This window comes from Crinia signifera, chromosome 3 (assembly GCF_055691185.1).
Source record: "Crinia signifera chromosome 3, ASM5569118v1, whole genome shotgun sequence".
NCBI lineage: Eukaryota > Metazoa > Chordata > Amphibia > Anura > Myobatrachidae > Crinia > Crinia signifera.
In genome coordinates this window covers 170845368-170871135 of record NC_139219.1, presented here as the reverse complement: position 1 = coordinate 170871135, position 25768 = coordinate 170845368, and the positions used below count along the sequence as shown (strand labels likewise).

Below are 25768 nucleotides of genomic sequence, written 5' to 3'. Positions count from 1 at the left end.
GATTTAGTCACTAAAACTCCATATATATGTACAAAATCTAGGTAAATTAAGAGCTTAGTTAGCTGACTGATCAAGCACTAAAAAGAAATTCTACTGGCAAGATCCAGTGCCAAAATCTGAGGGTTTATACAAAATAGTCTACAGCCAGTCTGTCAAATTTATGAGCCAGCAAAGAAAGCAATAGAAGACTGCCAAAAGTTAAGTAACAAAGGTTAAGCACCATGGCTACTTGGCTCCTGCAATTTGCCTACAGTATTCCTGACATGGAGCGGTTACAATTTTTTAACTCACACTAGACAAGGAGAATTAAAGCTGTAGTTAGGAATGGTTTCTTTTATTTAAATACTAAATAAAAAAACGGAGAACTTTATTCCATATGGGATCCGGATAACACTAAAGGGCTCGACATGTAAAATGGTTGACACTTATGTTTGGGGTTTCTTTATATTATTTTCTTTTTTTTTTTACTTTTTCATATTTTACCATCCACGTGGACTCCGACTGGGAAGGTTAATGTGTTCCAAGCATAGCCGTAATGGAGGAACCATGTCTAAAACGTGGCGATGGTACCAAAACAACAACAAAACCCTCATGACAACTGTAATAATGTGCCGACTATGTCTTGGTCGACCTTGTTCCTGTTCACCTTTGGGGGTTTGCGCTAGTAACTGTCGACCCTATGATCCACACTCCTTCCACATAACCAATAAGAGAATGCCATGTCCAAATTTCAAAATGTAATTCCTTGTAGATTGTACAAAATACCAGAATTACTACAGCAAGATCTTCAACACCATTGCACAAAATACCAGAATTACTACACCAAGATCTTCAACACCATTGTAATAATAATAACCCTTAAGTACACTCCAGTTTTAAACTAAATGGTATATGATATATTGCACATTATGTAACAAATATTAGCAGTGTTATTCTCATAACACCCAAATTTAATAGTCCACTGTACTAGTTCTCTGTACATTTTTTACTAAATCGCTACAGTAGCGTGCTTTTTGAACTAGATGCGATCTAGTGAAAAAAAGTACAGCCTGCACATATGTGATGTGTGCGGAGGTCTCCATTTTCCATATTTAAAAGCACTGTCATTTTCTTACTCACTTCAGTTACTAAAAAAACGGAAAAAATACTGAAACAGTAAATGTAATCTATTGTCACAAAATCTATTAAGTAACATTAACAGCACTGCTACAGATGCTTAAACAACAGTTACACGTAACTGACCCCATTAATTATTAGTGGCCCAATGTTGCTACCTAATATTCAAACTCAGGACTAAAATATTTTAATGTTTGATTGTAGGAATTGATGCTGTTGAAACAGTGCTAGTTTTTATTGGACGGAGTCCTGAAGTGTGAACCGGATCAATTCAGATCCTCCTGACTATTCCTGTCCTCTCTGTAACTTGACAATGAATAAACTCGATAAATTCAAATTTTGGATATTTAAACGCAATACAAACATGTGATAGTAACTATTAGTCACATGCTTTATAACTAATGCCAAGTGAGGAATCTGAATGAAAATGGAATCCTCTTATGCATGGTCTGTAAATGACACAAATAATGCTTCAACGCATGAATGAAAGAAACAGAGGAAACCTTGGTTGTAGCTTATTTCTGACACAATACAATATGAAGCATGAGGCTTGTGCAGGTTCAGTATGAAATCCTAGTAGTCAGAAGATAAACAACAGAATCCCTACTGATCACAGTTTTTTTTACACCACCCACTGTTCTAACTCAACTACAGCATAGGGCGGTATTCAATGTGAATACCGGCAAGGTGCAGCAAATCCTGTTTAGGATTCGCTGCACATTCGCCACGTTCCGGAGCCTCGCCGGCTCCGGTATTCAACGAGTCAGGGGCTCGCTGCCCCTGACCGGCGAATATGAGCTTCTGCGGCGAACGCCGCAGGGAGCCTGAGGACGGTGGCAGGCAGGGAGATGGAAGTCTCCCTGCCTGCCCCAGAGCGTATGTGGGGGGGAGGTGGGCACCCCGGGTGCCAGGCAGCACAGGCTGCCCCCCCGGGGGTGCCAGCAGGGGACCAGGTATATTCACTACACCCGATCGTGCATATGTAACGATCGGGTGCAGTGAATATATGAATACCTAATGAGCAGCTCGGCTCCGGCGCCCCCTGCTGGCTGCTGTGTAAAAAATAAAAAAAGTATATATTTTTTTTTAATTAAATATATATTCATGTGCTTACAGCACATGAATAAAAATAGCATGCCCCTCCTCAGAATAAAATTCCTGATTTTTTTACACCAAATGTAAAAAACAAAAACACTTTATTTTAAAAGTTCACATTCCACTTCACCATAAAAAGATAGCGATTGCTACTCGGTGAATCATGGCGAAAAAAACCTTCAAAATGTATTCGCCATCTGGTCATTGAAATTTGCAGGAATTTTAACCATATTCTGTGTACCTGGCCATTATTGCTCCTGGCCAAGTTATATCATTTAGTTGTTTTAACGTTCCTAAGAACTCTGTATACATAATAACAGTTTTGTTTTTCATTTTCTTCTAGGAAGAAATAAATACAGTACATATATGCTTACAAAGTTTTTGTAGGACCCCTCCCACTTTTCAATTGATATAACTTCTTTAAATTCTTGATTCGGTGTGGGTATTTCCAAAACATAATCCAGATTATTTTACATGTTTAAGAAAAGTGAAAAAGCTTTAGCAATTGTGAAGGAAGAGGATTCATAAGACTACATCAGAAACTACCTCTACAATATGAAAGTGTGTTGTGTGTCTTGTAATAATGTCAATGGCAACAGCAATTCCCAAATGACTCTTGGATCCAAATTTGCACATGCATAAATTGATGGAGAACAAATGTCTTTATGTCTGTTAATAAAAGTGTTTAATTTTTCATTATTCTGCACTAGTAAGTGGATGTATACAGTACTTCAAAAGAGCTGATTTTGCCTGGGCCATATGACAATGAATGGATGACAGGACAGCTCTATAAATGCTTAAGAAATTGGTTTTAAAATCTTCAGGGAGTTCTGTAGCTGAACCCAGAAAACAAAATCATGAAATACTGCATTCATTCCTACTGGGGACTTTGGAACATCCAATTATTTCTGTTTCTTAATTAGCTTTGTTTTGATTTTTTTTTTGTAAGCTGTGAAGAGAACTGGGTACTTATATATTATCTGGGCTCCCATGTTAAATGCACCCCATTTTTTCATACCTCTACTATCCAACTACGCATGGAGTTAATTTTATATAGTGTGGTGAGCGCAGCGAGCCACCGTGCCCGAAACGTGGCGAGCGCAGCGAGCCCCGCGAGGGGACGCGGTCTCATAAGAAAAACGGGAGCCCAGATATTACATAAGTACCGAGAACTGTACCATATCTGGTTTTACAATATCACTACATTTCGATTTGTGTTCTCTTCCTGCTTTACTGTAAGATTAGAGCAACTGTTTGTGATCTCTTCTATTCTATAGATCTTCAACTTCATGATGCTATCTAATGCTGATTTTACATTACTTGCATTATCAGAAAGGTTCATATTTTACCACTATTGCTCTTCCTTCACTCTTTACATATTTACTATTAACATAGATTACTAATATACTCTACAGCAGGAACCTATACTATGTCCTAAAACTCTGACAGTTCTAATGACTGTGAAGAGGCCGTTGCAGTGATTTATGTGGTGGAGTAATCATATGAGGTAATTAAATAGCATAATAAATATCCCAAAATGCCCCACGAATGGTTATAATTCACACCACAAACATGAATCTCTCTGATGTGGAAGTGATGCTTGCAATGATCATGTCTCTTGGAGTTTGCCTTGATGCAGCTTGGGAGCACCCAATGAATTATATCTATTGTAAAATCCAGAAATATTCAACAGAGAATTCTCCTAAATTGCCCCTTTGGGAAGTCCAAAGAATGTGTTTTACTATAACAGTTTTTTTGGAAAGCAGTCATCTTTTGCCAATATGAAGCCTGGCAGCAACAAAGCTGAACTGCTTTCACCTGCAGCACATCTGTTTGGTACTCAGAGCGGCAACCAGTGGCAGAACTTATAGGTTGTGTGCCCAGGTGCCAAAACATAATTTAGCCCCCCTCCTCCAGCCCAACGGAAGTTCATGATATGCAACACGGCACTGAGTGACAGTGAGGGGCAGAGGGTGACAGGAAGAGGCAGTGGGCCCCATAGTACTGCACTTAGTAGTTCAGCCTCTGGCTACTTAAAATGAACTTTGTGCAATTCATAGTGCAATGTTTGTTTTTTAACTTGCAAAAGGGAAAACTTTGTACAAATGTTCATAGTCTCTTGGACTCATTGCTGGTGTGGGTAATCCTTCTGTAGAACTGTCCTGGATCATACTGGACTGCTTTGTTTGTTTCTATGTGACATCTGCAAAACTTCTGAACTGAATTATATTGTGTAATGCAGACATAAATTTTACTTGCAGGTGTGCCGTGCAGTCTATCACTCCAGCATAGGTTAAGTCTCCTCTCCATGTTAAACAAGTAATGATATAGAGAACATATGGAAAGTGTTTTGCTTGAGGGAGACAGTCAAGGTATTATTTGTAAGGCTGCAGCCTCTTGGGTGTTCAGGCAGCCTTGGATATTCGGGCACCATTAGATATTCAGATGCATTCTGGTGAATTCCTGCACTTGGGCATATGGCTCATTCCTGTGGTCGCGTGCCTTCCTGTGCTTGGGCGCGGTCCTGTGCTCGGGCAATTGGGCATGATCCCGCACTTGGGTGCATTCCTGCGATCGAGTGTTGGGCATTTGGGAATGTTCGTGCGCTCGAGTGTTCAGGTGTGCTCAGGTGTCCCTATGCATTGGTGCGCTCAGGTGTTCGAGCGCATTAAAGTGTTTAGGCGTTTTCTGGCGTTCAGGTGCACTTAGGTGTGCACGTTCGGGCATTTAGGCACTTCCATGCCCTCGGGTGTTCAATCGCATTTGTGCACTTGGGTATGTTCTGGTGTCCAGGCACACTTGAATATTCGGATACATTTGGGCGTTCTGGCGTGGTCAGGTATTCAGGAGTGCTCAGGTATCCAAATGTGCTTGGGCGCTCTGGTGTGCTTATATGCTCGGGTGTTTGGGCGCGTTACTGCGCTCGGGTATTCAGGCACTGTGTTTGCCCAAGCCGGCAGCGCAGCTCAGCCCAGAAAATTTCCTTGCATACCACCAAAAGGGATTTTTTTTCTAAAATCTTAAAAATAATCTTTGTCAAAATGTACTCTTTATACAAAATCTTTTCCCCAGGACTGATGAGGAGTTCAAGAAAAATCTTAAGATCACAGATCTTTCTAGTGTCTGGGCAACTTTAGGGGGCAGATAAAGCGGTGATAAAGTGCAAGGTGATAATGCACCAGTCAATCAACTGCAGTCATTCTTCGGTACTTATATGTTAGTTGGGCGCCCACTAAGCTATTTGCCCGCTGGCCACGCTTCGGGCTCGGTGGCTCTCTGCGCTCACCACACTATAAAATCAACTCCATGCCAACATGGATAGTGTGGGTATGAGCGTACTAACTATAGTGGGCGCCAACTAACATATAAGTACCCATTCTTCAAACACAGCTGATTGGCTGTTGTGTTATCACCTTCTACTTTATCGCCACTTAATACATCTGCACCACTAAAAGAGAGATGAAAATTCTACAATAGAAATAAAGTGCTTCGAGTCACGAAGACACTGGCCAATGTGAACCATCAGAAGATCAAACAAATGCTTTATCTACTAATTTGGGCATACTAAAAGTACACATACCTATGTGCCTGATTTTAATAATCACATTACAGTAACTGTACAACTATTGTTTCTGCTTTGGCAATGACATGTAGGTGCAGTGAAATACAGTAAATTAATGAAACCTATGTGCTTAAATCAGTAGGATATTCTGTTATAAAAGGTATTCAAAAGCAGTCAATTAGAAAAAAATACCTTAATTAAGATCACTATTTCAGTAGTATGATTGTGTATAACACAAAATCCATTTTTAAAGGAACTCAAAATAATTGTCTTTGTTCTAACAATTAGACTGAAAATGCAAATGTAGCCACTAGAGGGTGCAAACATTGTACTGCGACACTTCTTCCAGCTAATGATCAGCATCTTCAGAAAACAACTCATAATCATATTAAACTGCAGGCTACATACACACTGGTATCACATTTTCTTTCTTTATTGATTTTCTAAAGGGCAATTCCATAAAGAAAACTTTTCTATAGTCTGACAGACTACAGTATTGAAATACATAATGTGCAGTACAGGTTAGTTGGAGTGGTGATGTGCTTTATATTATATAAAGTACACTCAGCCAGATGTAGGAGAATAGTGCATGTAATGGAGCATAGGCACTAAGAAAGCCTTTGTGTATATGTGGTCAATTATTGTATGGATATAGTGCTATTGGTTGCCTCAGTCACCCAAAGCATAACTACTGTAGCTCTTTGATGCGATAGCACATGGGTCCAGATACTTATACTGATCCAATGAGTAATCAAAGTGAGGCGAGCACAGCTTGAGGACTCACCAGCGGGAACCAAAATGAATACAGCATCAGATCTCCCTAAAGGAAGTATTACACCGTATATATTTTTCACTTCGAATATCCTGGTGTCCACACAAGAGAGGCGCTAAGTCTGGTTTGCCAGACCTTTCAAACCCTGTCAACCTTAGCCATGTCAACCTATTTCAGGTGTCGACCTTCAGTGGTTGACCCAATGCATGTTGACCCAATGACGCATTTACATTCATATCATGCTGAATTGACTCTAATGAAGTGAAGAGAAAAAAAGATTTAAAGAGGCAATTCAATTTAAAGAAAAATGCCAAAACCAACCAAATAGTAGGCTATTGCATTTGGCCACTAATGCAGTTTATGTAGAACTTAAGAACACTTATTGCATGTTAGTTTATATCTAACATAGAAAGCATATTAATGCCCCTTTCAGATCGCACAAAAAAAACAGGATTTTGCCGATTTTAAACCGTTTTAAAACGGTAATCTTTGCGGTCTGAAAGGTGCAGAGTGATTATACCGTTTCCAAAAAAATGTTTTTTGTAAACGGAATAATAGCAGGGTACTACACGTTTCAGACCCGTTTTTTTTGCGGTCTGAACGGGTCTGAAACGTTACTTAGGCAGCAGTGAGCACTATTGGTCCCCAGCGCCGTGCATATTAATGAGCCGGCCGCTCATTACATATGCGCATATGTAATGAGCGGCCGGCTCATTAAATATGCACGGCGCTGGCTCAGAGGGGACCAGCTAATGCTCAGTGTACTCTGCCCCTGCCTCAGGTACCGGGGGATAGGTACCTGTGATGTGTGCCCTGAGCGAGGTATGCAGTGTGTAACATTACCTCCTTACAGCAGCCCATACGCCTCCCTCCTGCCTGCCCCGGAACCTGCATTGCATTATCGGACCACACGATGTTCGCAGGCTGCGCTTCCTAGCTGGGAAACATGAGGAGAGGCTGCCGCGGTTCGTGTGGTTAGTGCTGGGGGACAGACAGCAGAGAGAACATGTGCTATTGACAGCGGGGATGGGAATAGGAGGACGGCGGGATTATTGTGCTCCCCGCTTCCACCTGGACTGGAGAGACCGGGATCGGGACTATGGGTGTCACTGTCTGATGACCCGCAGAGCTGACACTCAGACCACCGGAGCCATTCCTGTAGCAGGGGAGCCAGATTATGTGCTTTAAGCACCAAAACAGAGAGACACCCCAGACTGGGAAGAGGAACTGCATGAGTTTTGAAAGGTGCAAGGTGCTAGAATGATCACTACTTGAAAGAATACCTCAATAAATGTAACAAAACATTTTGTATTCAGATTTGATTCTTTTCCGGAATGCTCTTTATAAAACGCTTGCAACTTGTCTACATGTACCCTTTGTTGTTACGGATTGCATTAATATGTTCCTTGCATTTTATCTTGTCCTAGCAACTTCTTCACACACAAACAACCACATAGTCATCAACAGCAAGGTAATATGGTTGCAACAAAAGTAGTTGCAGTACAATCTGTTCTTTAATCAAAGCATACTCAAGTAGCACAGGCAAAACTATCTGGCACTAATCCGAAAGAGAAAACGATCACGGTCAGCTATCTTCATATCAGTGTCAACAGTGTGATGGATTACATGATCAAATTCAGCAGCATTGCATGTAAGGTCAGAGTACATATTTGAGGATAGCTAAAAGTCTGATCAAGCACAGCTGATCAGGAATATCAACCTTTTTCTTTCTAATGGAAAGCAGATATGCAAGTTCAGAAGTATACAATAATGTAAAATTATTCTAGGTGTTATTAAAAAATGATCTTGTTTTACATGTAACAATAATTCAAGCTGTGTACACACGGGGGCGATAGGGGCTGAAATCGCTGGAAATATGGTCGCTGGCGACCATATTGCCAGCGATTGGAGTGCGCACCAGCGATAAATCGCCAGGTCCGCGCACCCATTTTCAGCCCCGTTATCGCTGGTCGCAGGAGCTTGCTCCTGCGACCAGCTGATTACCTCTGCGGCATCACCGGCAGAGGCTCCCTTTCATCAGTGACCATCTCTGCTCGCTGATGGAAAAGAGAAACTGAGCAATATATCTCCCCCGTGTGTACCGGGCTTTACAATTATTTCGGATTTGTCAAAATAGGTGTGAAAATTGGCAAGCAAACATTTTTATTCATAATAATGACCAATAATATTTACCTTCTATAACAAATAACTTTAAAAAAAAATTTTACACAACATTTATTTAAATTTATACAACAAATATAAGCAATGCTGGAATTTTAGTGGATATTTAGACATCGCTCACAGAGATCTTGGCACTCAAAGAGTTAATTATGGAAAACTTTAAGGTATGTTCACACAGTGCTGATCCGGCGGCCACCAATCTTGATTTGATATTGGCGGCAACTGGGACCCGGCATTTTCTGGCAGGGAGGGAGGGATGGTGGGATGGCGCGGAGCAGGGCCACGCTACTTTGAACAGCATGGCCCTTGTTTAGAGATAGTAGAAATAGTCTATTTCTACTTTCCATTCCGATGCCGCTGGGTCACGCATAGGGATCGAGTAAGGCTGATTTTGACTATTTTCTATAAGATTTTGACTATATAGTCAAAATCGCGCCATGTGTATACAGCATTAATTTAAAGATCATCTTTTTAATGAAAAATATGGCACTGCGTATTACATAGTAACCATAAAAGATAATGGATAATACACATCTGTATAACAAATGTAAAATAAATGGGGAAAAACATAATAAGGGGAGAATTTATGACAGCTTTTGTATGCTGAAGATGATTTAGGAAAAATTCCTTACTAGAAGTGCAAGACTGTTGCATCTGGCAATCTACTCCAATTAAACTTTAGAGGCTCTCCTAACAGTAATTGTAGAAAAAAAGCATTTTGTAATTATGTCGATGTGTCTGGCCAAAGTAACAAGAACGTTAGTGTTTCTGGATTTTGAAACAGGAGACCTGTACACCAGTTTATGTGATAGATAGATATATATATATATATATATATATCAGACCTGTGTATGTCCTGGCACTCCGGTGTCCCCACGGACTTGCTTGCTCCGGTGCCCTCCAGTGGGATATAGAATCCTTAGATAACGGCGTTGGACATGCGGCACTCGGAGGCTTGTTTAGTGAATATAACCGTGCTTTAATGGCGACATCTATGTTTCGGGGCTCTGGTCTCCTTCGCCATTCTGACGAATGGGACAAGAGCCCCCGAAACGTAGATGTCGCCATTAAAGCACAGTTATATTCACTAAACAAGCCTCCGAGTGCCGCCTGTCTAACACCGAATATATATATACAGTATATATATATATATATATATATATATATATATATATATATATATATATATATATATACACACACACACATACAGAGTACCACAACACTCGCCATCCCTGCGAATGGGGTGCAAACAGCACTCGCCATTCCCAGGTTGGGGTGAAAGTGGCCTGTGACCACATGCTCTAATAAATACAAATACAGGGACTCAACACTCTCCATAATGAACTAACTCACCTTAGTATACAATTAATCAAATAAATAATGGGGTTTTAGTTCATGAATTGATCAATGCATTTAAGCTTGCAGCCCATCGCCAAGGGACCCCATTTCACTGCAAGTCCTACGCTAGCAATTTGTTTCTCAAGAGCCTGCCAACTGCTGACACATCATAGCTAAAGTTGACATGTGTTTTTTCCTGGTTTAAAGCTCACCTGCCAAGTGCCTTATGGCTTTTAAAGATGAGGCAGTCACCTAACACAACACCTGACTTAGAATTAAAGGGGCAGCTGTAACAGGTTACAGATAAATTAGCTCATCTGGGGTGAAAGAGAAAGCTATGATCACAGTAACAAAGGTTAATAAAAATTAACCCACATATATACACACATACAGAGTACCACAACACTCGCCATCCCTGCGAATGGGGTGCAAACAGCACTCGCCATTCCCAGGTTGGGGTGAAAGTGGCCTGTGACCACATGCTCTAATAAATACAAATACAGGGACTCAACACTCTCCATTTAATTCTAAGTCAGGTGTTGTGTTAGGTGACTGCCTCATCTTTAAAAGCCATAAGGCACTTGGCAGGTGAGCTTTAAACCAGGAAAAAACACATGTCCACTTTAGCTATGATGTGTCAGCAGTTGGCAGGCTCTTGAGAAACAAATTGCTAGTGTAGGACTTGCAGTGAAATGGGGTCCCTTGGCGATGGGCTGCAAGCTTAAATGCATTGATCAATTCATGAACTAAAACCCCATTATTTATTTGATTAATTGTATACTAAGGTGAGTTAGTTCAATATGGAGAGTGTTGAGTCCCTGTATTTGTATTTATTAGAGCATGTGGTCACAGGCCACTTTCACCCCAACCTGGGAATGGCGAGTGCTGTTTGCACCCCATTCGCAGGGATGGCGAGTGTTGTGGTACTCTGTATGTGTGTATATATGTGGGTTAATTTTTATTAACCTTTGTTACTGTGATCATAGCTTTCTCTTTCACCCCAGATGAGCTCATTTATCTGTAACCTGTTACAGCTGCCCCTTTAATTCTAAGTCAGGTGTTGTGTTAGGTGACTGCCTCATCTTTAAAAGCCATAAGGCACTTGGCAGGTGAGCTTTAAACCAGGAAAAAACACATGTCCACTTTAGCTATGATGTGTCAGCAGTTGGCAGGCTCTTGAGAAACAAATTGCTAGTGTAGGACTTGCAGTGAAATGGGGTCCCTTGGCGATGGGCTGCAAGCTTAAATGCATTGATCAATTCATGAACTAAAACCCCATTATTTATTTGATTAGTTGTATACTAAGGTGAGTTAGTTCATTATGGAGAGTGTTGAGTCCCTGTATATATATATATATATATATATATATATATATATATATATATATATATATATATATATATATATATATAGCGGGGGAGGATTCAATAGTGTTTTCAAGCACTTTCACACCTGATTTGCCCATCTAAATTGACATTGTGATATTTAACTTCTGTCAACTGTATGTGCCAGTTGTCATGGGTTACAGGAACCCCAATACTTATGCTGCGCCGAAACTTTCATTGTTTAGACGTGTGAAGCGGCTAAGCAGATCTTCTAGTATGTAGTGTTTGGGTACCCTAAAGAGCAACGATTTGTGGATTTTTGCTCAACACATCTGGAGAGTGCAAGCAAAAATATCGGAGAATTTAGCAATTGTGTCCCTTGGCATAAGAAATTGAATTGCTCCATCACTCTTTAGACCAGTGTGCCATGGCACCCTGGGGTGCCTTGGGGAACTTGCAGGGGTGCCATGAGTTGGTGGGGAAAGTTTTAGCTTAAGGGTGCCGCAAAAACTTTTTTGATGTTTTGGGGTGCCGTGCTTCAAAAACTTTGGGAACCCCTTCTTCAGAGGTTTGTTTCATTACAAGTAAAGCTTTTTATATGCATCTAGGGATGCAAATGGGGGGGGGGGGGGGTGTTTTAGCCCTGGACGAAGAGGAGTTCCCACATCAAATATACAGAAGCAGCACACATGTAGTACCATACAAGGCACAGGTAGACTATGAACATGGAAGGGAGAATGGTGGCTCCAACTCACACAGCAGCAGTGCCATGCTATGTGGCACCCCCAGCAACGGTCAGTAGCCGGGAGGGAAGGGAAGGCTGTGGGGCAGCCCAGATTAATTATAAGTACATGTGCACCAAGACTAATAGTGTGTGCCTAACGAATATGCTTCATTCGTGATATCAGCAGAGATGACCTCACAGTCAGATGAGATAATGCAAACACACTGAAAATATCACTAACAATACTGCTGAGTGATGTCATCCTGCTCCCAGTCATCCTGCTCCCACGCCCTACATACAGTCATTGACGGTATGGTCATAATAGAGCTGCATCAACAGACGGTAATGATATTGAGCGTACACACAATATTACCAAACAATATTGCTCAGCAGGGACAAAATCAGAGAGATCGCTTGTAAAATCGTTTAGTGTCTTCACAGTTTAAGTGTAACCCTGACTATCCAGTAAGTATAATTTTTATCTCCACTCAAACCAATATATATATATTGTAATAACCCCTTCAATATATACAGTTGAAGGGGTTATTGGATCTAGCAGGGCTACCTATTTTGCCAGTCCCAAGCACCACAATTTCTGAGGGCAACCTTGTTTGTATCACTCATGAACTGAATAAAGTACCTGGTCAAAAATAATGTCAAAGTCAAAACAGGGATAGATTAAATCATATTTCCATGCCTGATCTCCAGTCATGGGGCAATATTCATTTGTTTTGGCAGCTGTAAGTAACTGAGCACCGATAACTTTTTGTGCTTGTGTTGTCTCCAAATGTACCAGGGTTAAAGTAAAGTATCTAAACCCATCTAAAATATTAATAGTTATGCCTTTAAAAAATGCACTTTTCTTATACACAAGGTTTTTGTGCCACGTCACGTGACAATTATTACGCCTCAATGGGTAGAGAGTCCCATTTTATTTATTTTCCAGTTTAAAAGACAGATTGTCATTGCTTCTCCTGGACAAGAAATGTATGTAAAATACAACAAATATTTGATTAAGATACATTAAAGCTCTGGTATTGTAAAGACTAGAGTAAATCCCTTAGCTTTTGCATAGAATCCCGTTAATGCACATGGTGCAGAGATTGGTGTAGCACATTTCTGACCATTTAAGCTTTAAAAGGATTAATTGCCCAGAAAGTCCAAACTAGCACACTGTGCAAGTAACAAGAAGTACAAATCCACAGTGATTTAAAGGAAAAGCAAAATCTATTCTACATTGTCGTCACCATGACAACATGAACGTGTTGCCTGATATCGATTTGAATCATTAGCCAACAGAGAAGCTAAAGCAATGGGGCACATACACTGGTACGAGATTGTGGGTTAATAAAAAAAAAAAAAAAGCACTAAAAATTATTTGTGGTGCTATTGTTTTTCACTGATTTGGCAATATGGTAAAAGCAACAAAACACATTGTTTTGTTAAAATCAAAATTTTGTATACACTAAAATATATATAGAATATTACCAGTAAACTGAACATAGTACAGTCAATAAGCACACGCTGCTATATGGGCCAAATATAATAGGTAGCAGGTTTTTGAAAGCACGGCGAGATTTCAGGGAGTTGACAGTCAGATTTACAACAGTAATTGCTACTAAGGTAAAACCAACCTTCTTTTGCTTCTACTTACAAGACTATCAAAATATTTAAAATTAATGACCTTAACAGAAGATGCAAATTTGGTAGACAATTTGATATAAGTGAAAACGATTCCCTGTGCAGAAAGAGGACAGTACATAATGGACCTTATTCTGGTTGACTCGCAAGGCTGCAAATTGCAAGCCTTGCGAGTCCCCCAGACGCCGCACGCCCGCAAAAGGATGGTTTGGCAAAACATCCATTCACAGCCTATGGGCCGACACTCACATCCAATGATGGCCGTCGACCATCAAACGATGAGAAAGGTGCACGCATATCTAAGTGACTCTGGGGTCACTTAGATTTGCATGCACATTCGACAGGAACTGGGCGGGCAGCTGATATACGGTGATGTCATATACAGTGATGTCAGCTGCCCACCCCCCTCGTCCCCGGGCGATTTCCATGGGAATATATTGTATATATTGTGTTCCTTTGTGGGGGTACTTTAGGGTAAGACCCCAAGATATTCAGAAGGGCGAACTTCAGACCATTTAGCGCCACGTTAACCTTCACCCCAGTTTTTTCCATGGGAATGCCCATTGTTTTCATGGGAACGCCCAAGAAATGCTGGAAATTCCCATGGATGAATCCCCCGGCACGCCGCTCCACGCTTGCAGTCCTGAGTGCGTGCGCCTGGCGAACACTCTGTTTGCTGTGGCCGCACACACCCGGCGCATGCACATGTGCAGAAATGAGCATACGCATTTAACAAACATTGCGTTCACATGTAAACCAGAATAACCCCCAATAAGTATTAGAGTATGTAGTACCTGGCTGTATTCAGCAAAGGATGCTTAGTTCCCACCAGCTTCCTGACCTGCATTGCTATATTGCTCAGTTCATCACTCAGAAGACAACGGAGGCTCATGAAGGAAGTTGGATAACCCACAATTTTTTCTGCATCTGAGACAACTTTGCTCCAATGAGTAGTAGTAGCAGTAGGGGAGCCAGAAAATAGACTGATTGTCCTTCTTGCACCAAAGCCGCTGGTACAGCCTCTAAAAATCCCTGCTGATTGGGTTACACCCTTGACCACAGACATGGTAAAAATACAGACCCTGCAAAAGAGAAAGAATAAAACAAATATTATATAGAAAACATCAGCAATATAAATTCACAAAATTCCAAAAATCAATTAGGTTGTCGTCTGCAGGATACTATACACAGGATAATCAGATCACTCTGGGTTTCATATTTTTGTGAACAGATTTACAAGTTCAGTGTTCAAAAAGAAAACCAGCAATCCAAAATACGCAATGCTATGACTGATATTCTATTAGTTCTGCGTGTTTTGGATGATAAAAACAACTGTATATTGCGATTATTGATGGTCATTATTGCGGTATACAATTTTTTGTTTAAATTGAGTCATTTTTATTGAGTTTTTGCAAAAAACTAATTAAACATAGACATATTACAAGTAAGCGATATGCAACCACCCAGCAAGGCTTGACAACACAGAAATTTAAAAAGATATATATTGCAATTAGGATATACATAATACCTCGAAGACAGGTGTATAATAGTCCATAAACCTGAAGGCGCCATTCAGATTGGACAGGTTAAAGATACATATAGGTATATAGTTAGGGAACATTTTGGCATTGAAATGTAAAAAAACAGCCTGTGTTAAATTCAGGTAGAGGAGCGGCATATCGATTCATGGTTCAATAGTATAGTAATAATTATGTCTATCTAAGAAAACAAAACCAAACCAAACAAATTACCTCCCCCAAAAGCCCCAAAACAACCCTACCACAAAACCCCCCACCCTGTACAACCCACCCCCAACTTAGGCGTACCTGGATCCCTAAAAAAATACCTACCCCTCTAACTACTATGCATTATAGGGGAAGGCAAGTTAGTGGCCTTTAGCTGTAGTAGCTAATCTATGCCAAACAAAAAGCTAACCTACCTCTCCCGTTTTACCCAACCACCCACCCATCTAACCCACTAACAATCTATACTACACTATACTATATCCCCTCCCACCCATACTAACCCACCCAGATAAAGGATATTAGAAGGAGAACTGCCAGGGGCATAAAGAACAGGATATGATTCGCAGAGTGAAGTGGCCGAAACAATGTAGTGGCAAAGGGGACAGACAGCCTGAGATAAGATTTCAGAGACAATGGTATAGGAAGAACAGGTTATTATATATGACACCAAACTAAGGGTTATTATCTCCCACATCAGAATGTACGGATGTAATACATAGCCTAGAAATTACGTAAAACACCTGACTACAAAGTGAGGGCTAAATCAGCAATTACTTGAGAAATAATGCAAATAAAAAGGTTTGTGAGTGAAGTGGGAGATAGCAAACGGAAGCCTTTTTCTTTTCGGTGATGTGATATAGAGTATTAGTCCGGCCAGTCCTCGAGGCCAGTGTAAGCAGGGGGTATGTCGACATGTACCGAGGAAACAGCCGAAAACCAAAGAGGCACGTCCAATTTCTGGATACTGGCACTTCTAGTGGTACAGCTCATAACGGATATATAGACAGTTCTCAATAGCAGGAGTCAGAGAGCCAGTAACGGTTATAGAATACACCTCATCTTGTTCAGATAGGTCCACTAGTGGAGCTGTCACAGGTGGTATGCAAGCCATTGGATTAGAGATCAAAGATTCGGCCACCACATCACTAAGTTTATTGAGGAGCCGCTGGGTGGAGGCGTTGATAGCCTGAAGGATACTTTGCAAGGAGCTAGACATCATGGAAAATTGGCAAAATGGTGGTGGCTAGCATATATATATATATATATATCACTTTGTGCTGGCGGCCCGGCACTCTCCCTGGTAGTCACTGCGCCTCGGTGCCCTCCCGGCAGATAAGTAGAAGAAGAGAAATGGGCGGCACTCCGAGGAAACTTTCAAGGGTTTAATATGGTGAGACGAAAAACCCACGTTCACCACTAATTTAGTGACAACTATTTACAAGATCAGACATGTGGTCACCTGCAAAACCACCCACGTGGTGTACCTATTGACTTGACCCTGTGGGCTAGGGTACGTTGGCAAGACCATCAGAGCCTTCAGGGAGAGAGCAGCCATACACCGGTCAGCCATTAAAAGTGCCATTAACAACAAAGCTAAAGGGAAAACCTCCGATCAGCCTGTGGCGAGGCACTTTGCTGAGAAAGATCATGACCTGAATGATCTACACCATGGGTCTTCAACCTATGGCCCTCCAGATGTTGTGAAACTACATGTTCCAACATGCATTGCCACATTTCTTCCTATAAGAGCATGCCAAAACTGTCAGGGCATGCTGGGAAATGTAGTTCCACAACATCTGGAGGGCCACAGGTTGAAGACCTGTGATGTACACCATCAAATTATCGATCACGTGCCGGCGAACCCCAGGGGAGGAGATCGAGCATCCAGACTCTTCCAGGCCGAAGCCAGATGGATCTTCAAATTAAAAACAGCGGTACCATATGGACTCAACGACAGAATGCCGTGGAATGTGTTCTGACACCAATATTGGTGATTCTACATTTCCACTGTTGTTCCTACACCCAGTTTTTCCACCCCCAGCCTACCAGGCACATTTGGTCAACCACGGCCCATCACACTGGGGACACCGGCTCATGCATGGGTGATTGGCCACCAGCTATAACATTGGGCATAGTTAGGGACACATTAATTACACAGGTTCTGTGGCTGGCTTTCACCTGGTTTTAAACTGCCACAGAACCTGTGTAATTAATGTGTCCCGGATTAAAGGGATGAGTTGGTCACCCTAGGCATAGTCCACGTGCGGGGGGGGGGCACCAAAGGTATTCTTAAGCAACAGAGTGGCCCCATTAACGCATCACAGTGGTTTCATTATTAGAGATGCACCTAGTTCCTTTCACCATGAATGCAATTGGTGTTAAACAGGCACTTGTAACTACACGCACACCACCATATATGTTCATGTACTGAACAACAGTCTGCTATATGAGTACGCATTAATCGCTTATCAGCAATCATAGACTCCCTGCAGTAGGCGCATTGCTTGCCACAACAGGACATTTCTGTAGCGCCGTATCACTGGGTCCCAGGGATCACTTCACAGTGCTTTGTTTTTCTGTTGCCTAGGCAACGCTCACAACTTCTCCCGGCTGCCGGACCGGAAGTGACGGACCAGCCGCTTCTGCCCTGACGCCGGGACTGCACGGTAATGGGGACACGTCTTTCTTTACCTATATAAAGGTATGAGTCTTATTTTATTTCTTGTTGTGACAGTATCTGCACCTTGAAAACGAGGGTTATCCACGAAACATCGGCCTTGGTTTTGCACCAGTATGGGATGTATACTTGAAAATACATTGTGTTAACCTAAAGTCTCGGAGTGCCACCTTCATTTATCCTGGAATATATATATAATACTTACACACACAGGTTGAGAATCCCTTATGCAAAATGTGCAGGATTATTCTGTATAAGCACATCAAACACATTAAATACACAGAAATATATTTTATTTGCGCATGAATCAAGATTTCAAAACATTACACAAAGTATACTATCTCAGGCACTGAATTTGAATACTAGGTAATCATTTTTTGTACATATTTTGTGCATATTTCCCCCTACTGGTGTTGGAGGCAAAACTTTGACAAAATACTGTGGTGGTTTACTTGGATTTGGTCTGTTATATTAAACCCTAAAAGCTTAAAAGGCCTGTTATGTCTTCCATTTTTTTGTCTTTAGGATATTGATGTGATATCCATACTTAACATTCTTCTAGACCAGTGGTTCCTAACCCCAACAGTGAACGTTTTCCAGGTCACACAACAGGTGCACAGATTATTGAGGCACATTTTAAAAGATCCACAGGTGTAGCTAATTATTTCACTGATTCTGTGTGAAGACCTGGAAAACATGCACTGTTGGGGGTACTTGAGGACCAGGGTTGGGAACCCCTGTTCTAGACACCCGAATGCCTCACCCAATTATATAAGGGCCATGAGTAATGAGAACAGGACAACACCTCATTTCAAGCGTTAACCCAACCCCAAAAAAAGCTTTTACAAACAACTGCAGCTTTCACTCCATGAGGTGTCTAAAACCATGTTCTGATTGCTGCCCCTGCAAAAACCCGGGTTTTTGCAGCAGTAAGAATCGGGTATAAGTGGGTATCTAGCTATAGCATCATCTACCTTCAGGACTGAACTAGCTAAACTATACCTATTTACTAAATGGATACATACATGGTTGTCTTTTTGAATAACATTCTAGCTACATTCACACCTTTGGAATTAAATCCGTATTCTAACTGCTAAACATTATTTATAAAACCACAAAGGGTTTTTGGTGCCTCATTAACACTATTTGACTTATAAAGAGACACGTTGATGCCACAACAGACACATTTACTTGCTCCACTAAAATGGTCACTGCTTGGCTCCCTTTAGTCACAGATTAATCCCCATGCCAAGGCACAGTAGGGATGTTAAAGATAGGGAGAGTCAGAAAAGCAAATAGAGAGGGACACACAGGGAGAAAAGAGGGGAGGCGTAGGTCAGAGTAACATATGGGGAGGTAGAAGGCAGATTGACAATATTATCAACAAGGTTTTCTTTCTTTTTTTGGATTATTCCATGCTTTACCATCCACGTGGACTCCAAAAGTGGACACCAAGTGCAGCAGTAGTAGAGCAAGGTAGTGTTCATTCTAGCACCCGCCATCTTTTAAAACCCATGCAGTTCCTCTTCCCTGCCTGGGGTGTCGCGGTCTGCTTTGGGGTTTCTAGCACAGGTCTGGTTTGCATATCAGTGCTGATATACAGACCGCACTGTGCTAGAAGCACTACAGCAGACAGTGACACCCCAGGCAGGGAAGAGGAACTGCATGTGTTTGGAAAGATGGCAGGTGCTAGAATGAACACTACAAGGCACGGGTTCAAAGCATGGTGTGCAAAGTGATGGTTCACACCATATTAAGTGGGAGCCCATGTGCTCAGATGTCAACATTGACACCATAGACTAGATACCTGCTGCAGGTATCTAGTCTATCTCCCAGGCTCCCTGCACTGCAAAAAAAGCATGAAACTCTTGTCGACCTACTGTCACTGCCTACCTTTTGTCTATGAGCTATACCACCAACCATCCATATTTGCCTGAGTTCCTGCTCATTTTACTCTTTACATTGTAGCTTGTTGTAATGGTTAGTGTATATAGATGTAGCCTTGTGGCCTCTCTACCTGTTGGGATGTGCTTGAAGCTGAATATCTTTAGGACTGCTAAACAGCAAATAGAAAAGTTACTTATGTAGGAGGCTTGGGATGCTATTATTAGTCAGCACTAACAGAAGCAACTGCCTTATGTGATGAACAATGCTGGATACTGGACATCAAAGAGGTGTAAAAGAAATAATCAGATGCTGCTGCAGGTATCTAGTCTATCTCCCAGCCTTACTGCACTGGGTTTCCATACAGCTGGATTTGGAACCCGGTGCTCTGCTATACCATAGAGGTGGCAGTCGGACATGCTTCAGGGGTGACGATACACAAGCCGATAATACCAGACCGCGAAGACCCAGGGCACCGGGCGGATTAAAACAGCAACAAGTTCAATATCTTCAGCCAGAAGTGACAGAGTCAAGGTACTGAGCCGGACAGGGCAGTGTGGGTGTCTCTCCATGCCCTTCTGCTCTTACTACTGCTGCCTATACCCCAGTCCTGCCTCAGCTGCCTTCCTATTTATATGCCACTTACCTGCCTAACCCTTTCTCTCTATACCACTCACCTGCCTGCCTCTCTATTCTACTCACCTACCTCAGAACAGCCTCTACTACCTGCTACTCTTTCTCTCTATTCCAATCTCCTGCCTCCTCTATCTCTATCCCACTCACTCAAATGCCTTTCTTTTCCAGTCACCAACCAAAAGTCCAGCATTTTCTACCTGCCTCTCTCTCTATTCCAGACAGGAGTGGGCGGGCGGAGCCGGCGGTGGCAGCAGCAGAGCCGCACGGAGGCGGTTGGTCGAAGCTGCAGACAGAACTGAAAGGTGAGGGGTCACTCTGTAGCGGATATGGGCAGTGCAGCCTGCGACAGTCAGAGGTCACACTGCACAGGTCGGACTGCCCATACCCGCTCCAGAATGCAGGACGGGGATCGGGAACTTCTGGGCAGCGTGTCCGGCATCAGATATGCACATGCGCAGCTGATCCTGTAATAGAAAGGTCCAATCCCGGGATTGGCCAGTCTAGTTGGTAAATACTTGCTGCTTTCTTACTACACTGCCATTTAGATTTCAATTTTAACACCCCCCCCACTCAAATCTATATCATGTTATATTACTTCCGGGTTACGCTCGCCACAAACTAAGTAAAATAAACGAAGTTAACGCCATGCCAACATGGATAGTTCATACCTCCACTATCCATGTTGGCATGGAGTTGATTTTAATTAGCGTGGCGAGCGTAGCGAGCCACCGAGCCCGCAGCGTGGGCGAGCGAAGCGAGCCCCGCAAGGGGACTCTGACGCGCGGCGTCGTGAAAGTAAAGAAGTACCAAAAAGTTTTACGATCAAATCAAGCCCAATGCATACACTATGAGCAACAGCAGAAACTAGCAGCTCAGACTGCCATGGCGGCACTGCGGAGACGGAGGCTGATGTTACTAATCACAAATTGCCGCGTTTTGTTAATATACAGTAGGGATGGCCATCGTTGCCATTGCCATCGATGGCAATTCTGCAACTGGCCATCGATATTTTTACATGGGCATCCATTGTGTTTGTTTGATTGGCCTGTGGGCCAATCAAAACACAGGGGCGTGGCTTCACGGGTGTCGGAGCTATGCTCCGTGTCCCGGGACTTTAAAAAAAAGCAAAACATCTGGTTCTCCCCCATCGATGGCTAAAGTATTCATCATCGGCCATGAACCATCGATGACTTCGAATCATCGATGGTCGATGGCCATCCCTAATATACAGTAACAGTATGTGCTGTAGGCTGAGAGGGGAGCACTGTATATTCTGATTGTTTCTGTTTAAAGTCTGAGAAAAACACCATTAGCCAAACAAGGGTCATTCCCATGTACCAGAAGCCACATCCCCCTGCAAGTGCCTGAAGCAATGACTATAAAGCAAAGTTTAATGTCACCAAGTATTACACTGGATGCAATTATAAAATGTACTATTTACACTGGCAATTAAGAAGCGTGACCACATACACACAGTCACGTAACACGATGGGAACTGGGGAAGACTACCCGAACCACACACACCAGGGTCACTCCTGACAGCTTGATCCGGGACATGCAGCAGGTACAGCAAGGGGCAGGGGAGGTGCGTGCAAGCGGCACGCCGGGGACAGTGGGTGCGGGGCCTGGTTACTGTCCTGAGCGGTCACTCGCACGATATCCACAGCCCGGCCCGGCATTACTACAAGCGTTTTTTTCCACCGGCTCCACTCAAAGAGAAAAAAAACTTACCGTATTCACCGCGCATGCGCCCAAAGAATACCGCCCTATGCCGCGAGATCACCCAGCACACCCGCCGCTCTCAACGCGAGCGCGCGAGGTGCCGGAAGCACGGCGCATGCGCAAGACGGCCCCCCTCGCTCAAAGTAACGTGTGAGTGAGAGGTTCATCATTACTGCTGTCGCGGGAGCCGAGCTAGTAAAAAGTCACTATAGTAGTGCGGGCGGTGCGTGCCCTGTGCTGCGGCCATGAAGACATGTCATAAACCAAAGGTCATTTACACCGCTAAGACGGACATGGGAGAAAAAAAATTGAGTAGAAATATATTTAAAGAAAATGTAGGAGTAAGGTCCCCAAACACTAGTCCGACTTGTCCTGAGGACAAGTCTGACCCGTTGGACCCAATTTTCCCTGACAGGGTATGCAGTCATTAAGGAGCCTATACACTTTTCGATCCCCGCAGGTAAAAGGTGCGATTATAAGCACATGCAATGCGTTTTGAACGTTAAAAGTTCAAAACGCATGCTACTGTATAGTCGCAACGTGTATGGGCACCTTCAGATCAACCATGTCTAGGTCAACAACTATTGGTAGACAGACAAAAGGTTGACATCGTCAAAAGGTTGATGTTCTTTATAGGGCAGTATTCAATGAGATAAATTATCTGTGTTTTATGGCGAGTTTGTGCTTTTCTCGCCTTGGACGGAGACTTTTGTTCTCAAAAAGCGAGCAACCCTATTCAACGTGCACTTCTCGCCGTCTTTCTTAGTGATTTTCGCCGTGTCTCTCTGTGTAGCAATTCTCCATCTTTTCATGGAGAAGTGGAATATGAACTTTTACAATAAAAGTTTTTTTGTTTTAATTTTGGTGTCAAAAAATCAGGAATTTTAATCTGTGAAAGGGCATGCTATTTTTATTCATGTGCTTATAGCACATGCAGCCAGCAGGGGGCCGGGAGCCGAGCCGCTCATTAGATATTCATATATTCACTGCACCCGATCATTACATATGCACGATTGGATGCAGTGAATACCCGGCCCCCTGTTGACTCTCCCTGCCTGCCACCGTCCTCAGGCTCCCTGCGGCGTCACCTCATTCGCCGGATTGGCTGATACTCGCCTCAAGGGGCGGCGAGTATCAGTCACATTGAATACTATCTAAAGTGCCGTGGCGGAGAATCTCCAAACATGGAGAATCTCCGCAAAAACACGGCGAGTGCATTGCGAGCGAAAAAAAACGCTCGCCATGTACGGAGAATATTTTCATTGAATACGGCCCATAGTCAGAACAGTCAAACTTTGGAACTCTCTTCCTGGAGAAGTGGTGTCGGCAGACACTATAAATACGTTTAAAATAAGGCTGGATAAACATTTATTGGTTAAAACATCCATGGGTACAAATAAGTAACATAATCTGTCTTTAAAAAATCAGAACATCATTTACAACAAGCAGTGGTGCAAGTAGAAAAAAAATCTTAGTGGTACTGTGCTGCGCGGATCGAGGGAAATGGGCTACATGGGGGGGAGTGGCTACATGACAAAACTTTAAAACACAATGACATTTATTTTTGGGCTTGTGCACATATATGCCCCCACAGTGCCAGATATCATTTCCCCCCACAGTGCCACACATATATGCCCCCACAGTGCTAAGTATGCCCCCAGTGCCAGATATACCCTCACAGTGCCACACATATGCCCTCAGGGCCAGATATGCCCCAACAGTGCCACACATATGCCCCCACAGTACCACACATATGTCCCCACAGCACCACACATATTCCTCCACAGTGCCAATTATGCCCCCACATTGCCAGATATGCCCCCACAGTGCCACGCATATGCCTCCACAGTGCTAGATATGCCCCCAGTGCCACCACAGTGCTAAGTATGCCCCCAGTGCCAGATATGCCCCCACAGTGCTAAGTGTGCCCCCACAGTGCCAGAATAAGTCAGAAGCACAACTCACTGTTCTGCAGTGCTGCTGGCTCAGGATGTCTCCAGGACTCGTCTTGGTTGTCCCCTGCCGCTGTTTCCCTTCAGAGAGGAGGGGAGCACATTGTGTGTCTCTCCTTCCCCTTCACTGTGTCCCTGACTGGGCCGTGAGCTAATCATACCTCGCGGGCTGGCTCCTAATTGGGTGCCAGACCGCAAGCTCTTATTGGTTGACAGCACAGTGACACAGGGAGGGGAAGCAGAGACGCGTAAGGCCACGCCCCCCGCCACTCACATATGCACGCATATGGGGTAACGGCACCATATGTTTTAGCGGTACGCCGTACTGCCATACTTACACCCCAACAACAAGGGATAAACTATTATAAACATAGGTTGAACTAGATGGACGCAAGTCTTTATTTAGTCTCACCTACTATGTAGCTATGTAACATTGTAGATCTAATATACTGGAGCCCCCTGGTAGCTCCTCGGGAGAGCTCACAAATTTTTTGGGCACTTGTTTACATTAGATAAATCGCATACGATTTATCCCATGAACATTTTTGAGGAGCTGCGGGGCCAGGAGAGTAATGAAAAAGAAAACAATTCTGGACAGCGGCGGGGCCCAGGCTGCACTAAGCACCCAGGGGGTGTGGGTGCAGCAGCGGGGCAGGCAGTCCGCGTTGTCCGGGAAGTGCTGAGCAGACCTGCGATGGCTAAATTTATTTTTTTTCCCTGAAAGATAGACCAGCTGCTGATTGGCTGAGTGCTCTCACCAATCAGTAGCCTCACTACCTCGCCGATGATTGGCTGAGAGAGAGATTGGCTGAGAGCGGCCGGCCTATCTTTTTAATGTTTTTAATTCAATTATGCCACTGTACAGTAGGTCCACTTAGCACTTCCTGAACACTGTGGACTGCCTGCCGCAACGCTGCTTCCGCATCCCCTGGATGCTCAGCGCAGCTCGAACACCGCCGCTGTCCGCCCCTTCACAAAGGTGTGTGCCAGCGCGTTTCACCGCTGACACACACCTACTGATTGGACCAGGGCCAGCGCCACCACTAGGCAGGACTAGGCATTTGCCTAGGGCGCCGGCCACTGGAGGGCGGTACTGAGCCGCCAAGGTACCATAGAGAGGTACCGGAAAGCAGGCACACGACGCGATGCCCACGATTTCCCCATAGGCTTCAATGTTAAAATATTTTAACATTGAAGCCTCTGCGCGCCCGATGCGATGCCCCCGATTTCTCCATAGGCTTCAATGTTAAAATATTTAACATTGAAGCCTATGCGATGGACCCGATTTGTCCATAGGCTTCAATGTTAAATTATTTTAACATTGAAACTGAGTCCATTTAACATAGTAAAAAATGGGAAAAGGCCCATACCCAATGAGAAATGGCCCATATTGGCCCTTTTACCATTTTTTACTATGTTAAATGGACTCAGTTTCAATGTTAAAAAAATTTAACATTGAAGCCTATGGACACGATGGACCCGATTTCTCCATAGGCTTCAATGTTAAATTATTTTAACATTGAAGCCTATGGAGAAATCGGGTACATCGCGTCGGTCGCGTCGTGTGCGTTTTGGTATGCACCCGACGCGACCGACACGATTTTTTCCGACACG

At 43.2% G+C, this 25768-nt stretch overlaps 1 protein-coding gene across 2 annotated transcripts in view; it reads right to left on the bottom strand.

Annotated features, from left to right (window-relative positions):
- Nucleotides 1-22344, bottom strand: part of PDSS2 (decaprenyl diphosphate synthase subunit 2) — a 216607-nt gene extending 194263 nt beyond the window's left edge. Inside the window, exons 1-2 of one of the 2 annotated variants that reach the window (XM_083176944.1) lie at nucleotides 22212-22344; nucleotides 14552-14839 (exon numbers count right to left, since the gene is read on the bottom strand). In XM_083176944.1, the coding sequence (XP_083033070.1) occupies nucleotides 14552-14823 (272 nt within the window). In that variant the 5' untranslated portion in view covers nucleotides 14824-14839; nucleotides 22212-22344. Of the gene's footprint in view, nucleotides 1-14551; nucleotides 14840-22004; nucleotides 22179-22211 lie in introns of those variants that run through there. The other variant, XM_083176945.1, reaches the window with a different exon arrangement.
- Nucleotides 22345-25768: the final 3424 nt, after the last annotated feature.